This window comes from Hyposmocoma kahamanoa, unplaced genomic scaffold, assembly GCF_003589595.1.
Source record: "Hyposmocoma kahamanoa isolate Upper Pololo Valley unplaced genomic scaffold, ASM358959v1 102, whole genome shotgun sequence".
Lineage (NCBI taxonomy): Eukaryota > Metazoa > Arthropoda > Insecta > Lepidoptera > Cosmopterigidae > Hyposmocoma > Hyposmocoma kahamanoa.
Window position 1 is genome coordinate 10,513,628 of NW_020653337.1, and position 6,000 is coordinate 10,519,627.

At 30.5% G+C, this 6,000-nt stretch overlaps 1 protein-coding gene across 1 annotated transcript in view; it reads left to right on the plus strand.

Annotated features, from left to right (window-relative positions):
- The window catches only part of LOC113233450 (uncharacterized protein C05D11.1-like), a 34,258-nt gene that overhangs the window by 4,209 nt on the left and 24,049 nt on the right, over nucleotides 1-6,000 (plus strand). Inside the window, exon 5 of the mRNA XM_026468593.1 lies at nucleotides 2,602-2,726. Within this exon, the coding sequence (XP_026324378.1) occupies nucleotides 2,602-2,726 (125 nt within the window). The remainder of the gene's footprint in view (nucleotides 1-2,601; nucleotides 2,727-6,000) is intronic.

Here is a 6,000-nt window from a genome sequence, read left to right on the forward strand (position 1 = left end):
ATTTTTATAACGAAATTGTCCATAGCATAATGGACTTTATAATAATAATAATAATAATAATAATAAAGTTCTTTATTGACAGGTACGGCACACCCATATAAAAGTCATACGACAAAAATATAAATAGTATTAAAATTTATATAAATTAGAATTAAAATTAAAAATTAAAAATAAAAATAAAAAATAAAAATTATTTAAAAATTAAAAATTATAAATTTTAAAAATTAAAAATTATAAAAATTAAAAATATGTCAAACATAGTATAGCACCTATAGAATTTATAGGGCAGTCACTTTTTATTTTCGTTACGATGCACGGAGGTCCAGTATTTGTAGAAACCGTTGTCCATGTGCTCCGAGAGAGTACGAAGGATCCTATATTTATGTCAATTACGTAATGTACAAACTACACTCTAGCCGAAATCGATACAGGTGTTTAATAAAATGTTTCTAGATGTGTTTCTAGAATGATGGCCATTTATGAGAGTTTTTAGCAAGAATTTTTTTGTCAATGCTCAGTATTTAGTCTAGCTCTAACTACTCTCGTAATTGGAATTTAAATATATGCCTAGCCAATTTTTTTAATTATACTATATTATGATAATGACTGCTAGATAGCAGCTGGTAATGGTAAACGAATAGAAACAAAATTGTAAGATTTTATTTTACATTAATTTACTACATGTCCATTCAACATCAATTTCCGATTTTGAACTCAAATCACTTACATGATTCGAAACTTGTATTGAACAAATTTCATCAGACATGATTTCGTGATTAATATTATCAATAGCCTAATCGAATTTAGGGGACAAATATTTGTCACCTAAGACCATAAAACAGTCTTAGGTGATGTCTTGGTACACAAATAACAGAAAGTTTAGTACGCTGTGGTAACAAAAACTCGCTTTCATTAAATTAAGCCTTATATCCTTATCGTTTCGCGTTAAGTAGAAAAAAAAAAAGAAGCCAAGGCAAAGTTACGTCGTTCTAATTGGTATTTATTATCTTTGTGTTTACTTTTTGATTGTATTTTTTTTTTGTAAAATTTATGGGTACAAAATTTCTAACTTACAATAACAAAATGTCTAACTTATCTATTTCTGCCGCTTAGCAATAATGTGAGCATTACTGAGTTTCGGTTTCGGCGGGTAAGAGTCTTGGTAAAATTACAGGCACATGGAACTTTTCAACTTATGTATCAGGGTGACGGGCGCAGTGGCGGTGCACCTCAAACGATTTAATCGACAACAGATTTTATGGATATGCTTGTCGCTTACCAATGGCCGCACGACTTGTTCGTCCCATTACTTGGTCTCATAAAAAAAAGCAAATATATTTACGATACTAATATAATAGGATAAAGAGGAAGGAGATGAGATTTTGTGACATATAAACACTATGTAGAAAGACTATTGTACGTAATAAAATATATACCGAAAATATATACTGTGCTTACAGTATTAACTGTAAGTATGTTTGAAATTCATATAAATAAGTAAGCACGGCAGAAATGTAAATAGTGATTATTGCGAATAGTAATTTTAGTTTTTATGTGAACCACACATACTCGTGAAAACTAACGTGAACATTAGCGTAACAAACAATTTTTCCTTGTCCGTGTACCAACCTTGAGCATTATAATGGCATACCCAAAGGTGACTTGAGAGCACACTGCATCATCAGTGAGCCCTATTAAGAATATTCCATTAATCAGTTGTCTAGATAGTCACTTGAAATTGATCTCATTAATTTGTTCTTTAGCATTATTTACCATAATGTATATTTTATATATATGATGCCTTTACAAGACTTATTGCAAGCGAACTATTTAGGGTATTTGATTTAAATATACTTATTGCTTCAATCAGTTCACATAAACATCTGAAAATTATTCGGAAATTAATATTTCGCTATCTCACCTAACGCCAGATAAGTTACTATATATACTATATATAATTATAGTCAGTAGTTGGGTGGATACGGTGTGCCTTTTATCAACAACCTCCGTGACTGAGGAGGTCCCGAGTCCCCTTCCAGATATGACCAATTTGGCAAATGAACTTTTCTAAATTGGTTCTGGTCTTGGTGCCTCGGAGTTAATGCCGCCGGGTACTCATAGTACGTTCTAGTTTGAGGCCAGGTGATTGGAACTCCAATAACAATAATGCGCTAGAAATTACTATTCTCTAGCGCATTATTGTTATTGTTAAAACATTACAACGTATCTTATACGCACCATTACGTTTGCAATGATACAAAAAAAAAGTATTGCCTTTTGTTTCTAATTCCACATTTTTGAATGTCTGTATCTCTTTGACTTTTGAACAAATTTGTATTTTTTTTTTCATATTAGATAATTTCCATCCATTTTTTAAATGAACAGCATTTAGTTTTCGATCTTGTCACATAGCCTGTTTTTGGCTCGCAGTTCTTGATTTCTTATCTTGTATGTGTAGAAAATAAACTTGACTGTATAATTAGAAACCAATTGCTAACTTGGATGACAAGCGTGATCACCTAAAGCCCTTTTACAGCCATACAATTAATTAATTGTTGTATACTTCACTGTACATTCAATGTCAATATAAAATGTTCACAGATAGAAAAGGATCCCTTAGAGAACTGGGTAAAGCCCTGGACGACTATCCCTCCCAGTCCTACCTATGGACAGTACAACGTAGAATGGCCGGCAGACACAGAAGATAATGGTCAGGTAAGCTATTTGTATGACCAACCTTAAAACGATTCCATTTACATCTTTTAATGGTGACATACTGTTACGTACCAATATACCACTTAACAAAATAACAATCAAATCATCTCCGAAAACATGTCTTGATGTTGAATAAATATTATTCCCACTAAACATTTGCCAATATGGACTATTTCTAAATAACATTGCAATTAATATTTGCAAAAATTACATTTAAATTTCGCCGAATCAGCTATACCAAGAAAACAAATATGTAAAAACAAATGTTGTTCTGAAGAAAACAAGAGCCGAAAGGAGGGTATGATTTATAATTGAATAATTCTAAATAAGTCAAATAATTCTAAATAAGTAAAAAATAAGTCCGCCATTTGTACTGTTTTGTGTGCAATAAAGTTTACATAAATAATTATGACCACAGAAATATCTATAACTATTATAACTACCAGTGGTCGCAATTGAGGGAGTTAATTTAGATAAACTAAAGAATAATGTGGACATTCCCTTCTAGAAATCCCGGGACTTCTCGAAAGTTATTATATTCGAATATACGTATTAGTTATTGATATTTGTGTAAATTGCGGTAGATGCCTCGGAAGCTTTTGGGGGCGTTGATGATGTCCGGTGCTACCGCATTTGAAAAGAAAAAACCTATATAAACTACACGACATTTTTTTTTGTGTTCAGTTAATATAAAAAAATACATGTTTTTAATTAAGTATTTTTTGTGGTGGTCGGCGTTGAAATTTTTTTTACTTGCCTAAGTGGGCGGTGAGAAAAAAAGTTTGGGAACCTATGAGCTAGAGGTACTTACGTATTGAAATGCTTTAGCTAAACTAATACCATGAAACAAACTATAGTTTGTAATGTTTAGAACATAAATAATAATAAAAAATATATGGATTGATAACGAATTTTTTTCTTTTGTCTTAAATTATTTTATTTTATATTTTATTATAATTTTTTTGATATTTTAATTTTGTTAATTACGTCTTTTTATTTTATTTTGCTTGTCTAAGTGCTATCAAATTTTTTTTTATGTATGTGTTGTGGCGTTGCAATAAATGTCTATTCTATTCTATTCTATTTTATTATATTCTGAATGGGTATATGCATATTAAGACGACGTCCATTCTTTAGGTAAATTAACTCCCTCAATTCTGATCACCGATAATTACACAGAACACTAGTTTACGTAATAATTGCATACAGATTTATATTGGCATTATATACTGCACTAGTTATGTTTATTTCATCATTTATGTTATCAATCGAACTACTATACATCGTTTGTTCCCTGGGAAATTATAAGATTAATATCAAATAAAAATCCACTGATTTTGGGTCATATTTTAAGTAATTTGCATAATAAAAATCTTAACCATTTATATTATCTAATCGTTCAAGTGTATATAATACAGATTAAGGGATTTGTTTACAGTCCCTTGTGCAGGGTCGAGTGTTACAAGGCCATATAGGTTTATTACGTAACAACTTTGAAAGTAAACCTTTATTATTATTATTATTAAAAAATAACGAAAAATTGGTTTCTTGTTCGAATTGTCACAATTATTTTATCTTCGCCATCCTCTCTAGCTAAGAGTGCTAATAATAATAATAACGCACACACTCAACATAGCCAGGGAAACCCTGTGTCGTGGGTGCCATGGACACACACATAGCCAACCACAAATTATACCCAAACTCACGAGAGAAACAAATGTAGGCCCGGGAATCGAACCTGGGATCTCTGCGTGGCAATCCGGCATGGTAACCGTTCGGCCACGGAAGCAGTAATGGAAGAAAATATTCAATATAATAATAAATTATAATCAGTCAATCAAGACAGGGAGGTACTTGACGTTATTGTTGCCATCTCTATCGACTGTGATGCGAGCGCGGGATGGTATCACACTTTTGTGTTTCCGCGATTATAACTTTATTGCAAAAAACACAGAAACGTACATAGTTGTGCCTAATTTCCAAACTAGGATCCCCTGTATTATGGGAAAATCTCAGGGAACTTAAATAGACCACAAACAAAAAAACGGCCATAACAACATATTCATCAGAAACATCAATTCAGAACAAAATACGTCATCGTTTATAAATAAACTAAAAGACCTGCTAATACAAAAAACTTATATATACAATTGGTGAATATTTGAATGATAACTGACAAGACAATTACTGCATGAATATTAATAATAATTCTCTTTAAACATTCTTTCATGACATGTATAGGTTTTATGTTTTTATACTTAATTATTGACATTTACTATCATTGGTTACTATCAACTGGTTTTGACATACCATAATTTTTAAACGACGGAGCCATAGATACAAAAGTTAAAGTTGTATCACGTTTTTGACATAATAATATTATCCTAATTTAGGAACATTTGTTACGATTTTTTTTGTGTTAATAATTTATTTTCTTCAAGCATTATTTTGTCGAATTTTGACCATAAATGAATTAATTGAATGAAAGAAATTGTATCACCATACTTATGCTTTTTAATATTAATTATTGTGATCTAAATTTTTATATTGATTTTGATATATTACATAATTGTAATAATTAACGACACAACTTGTATAAGAGATTCATAATTAGTAATTATCATTGTAGTGCCCTTACAGGGATCATGTGCTGAAATACTATTATGTAACACCTCTGTTAATCCACATGAAACAATGAATAAATGAATTAAGAATCGAGACTTTTCAAACTTAAGTCCTTAATTAAACAGTATTAAAAAATTATTAAACCAACAGTCATTTTTTCTTCTGGTTACATGGACATGACAACATTAGAGTTGAGCTTAGTATAATCTGTGGACATTAAAGAACGACATTACTAAAATGGGGTCCTCTCTATCTGAAACTGTTTATATTAAATGCCCTTTGTTTCTTAAGTGCCCACTATAAAAATAAAAAAAGAACCTTTTCTAAATAGTTTTTATTTTAAATAATAAATAATAAAATGTTTATTTCAGTAATACAATTAACTTTACATTAACAGTGGATGGTACCTCCTATTAAGCTTATCAACCCTGTGTCAGGAGGCACCGCTCTTCCATAGCTATAAATGCATATTTAACATTTTTAACTTATACTTAATGTGTTTCATTTTTACATTTCCAAACATCGACAAAACAAACATTTTTTTTTAACAATTTTCAACTTTCTTAACTTCTAATTTTAAATTGAATTTGAATCTTAAAACCTTTTTTAAACTTTAAAAAAGTGTGTGAGTGAGTGAGTGAGTGTGCGTGGGGGGTTGTG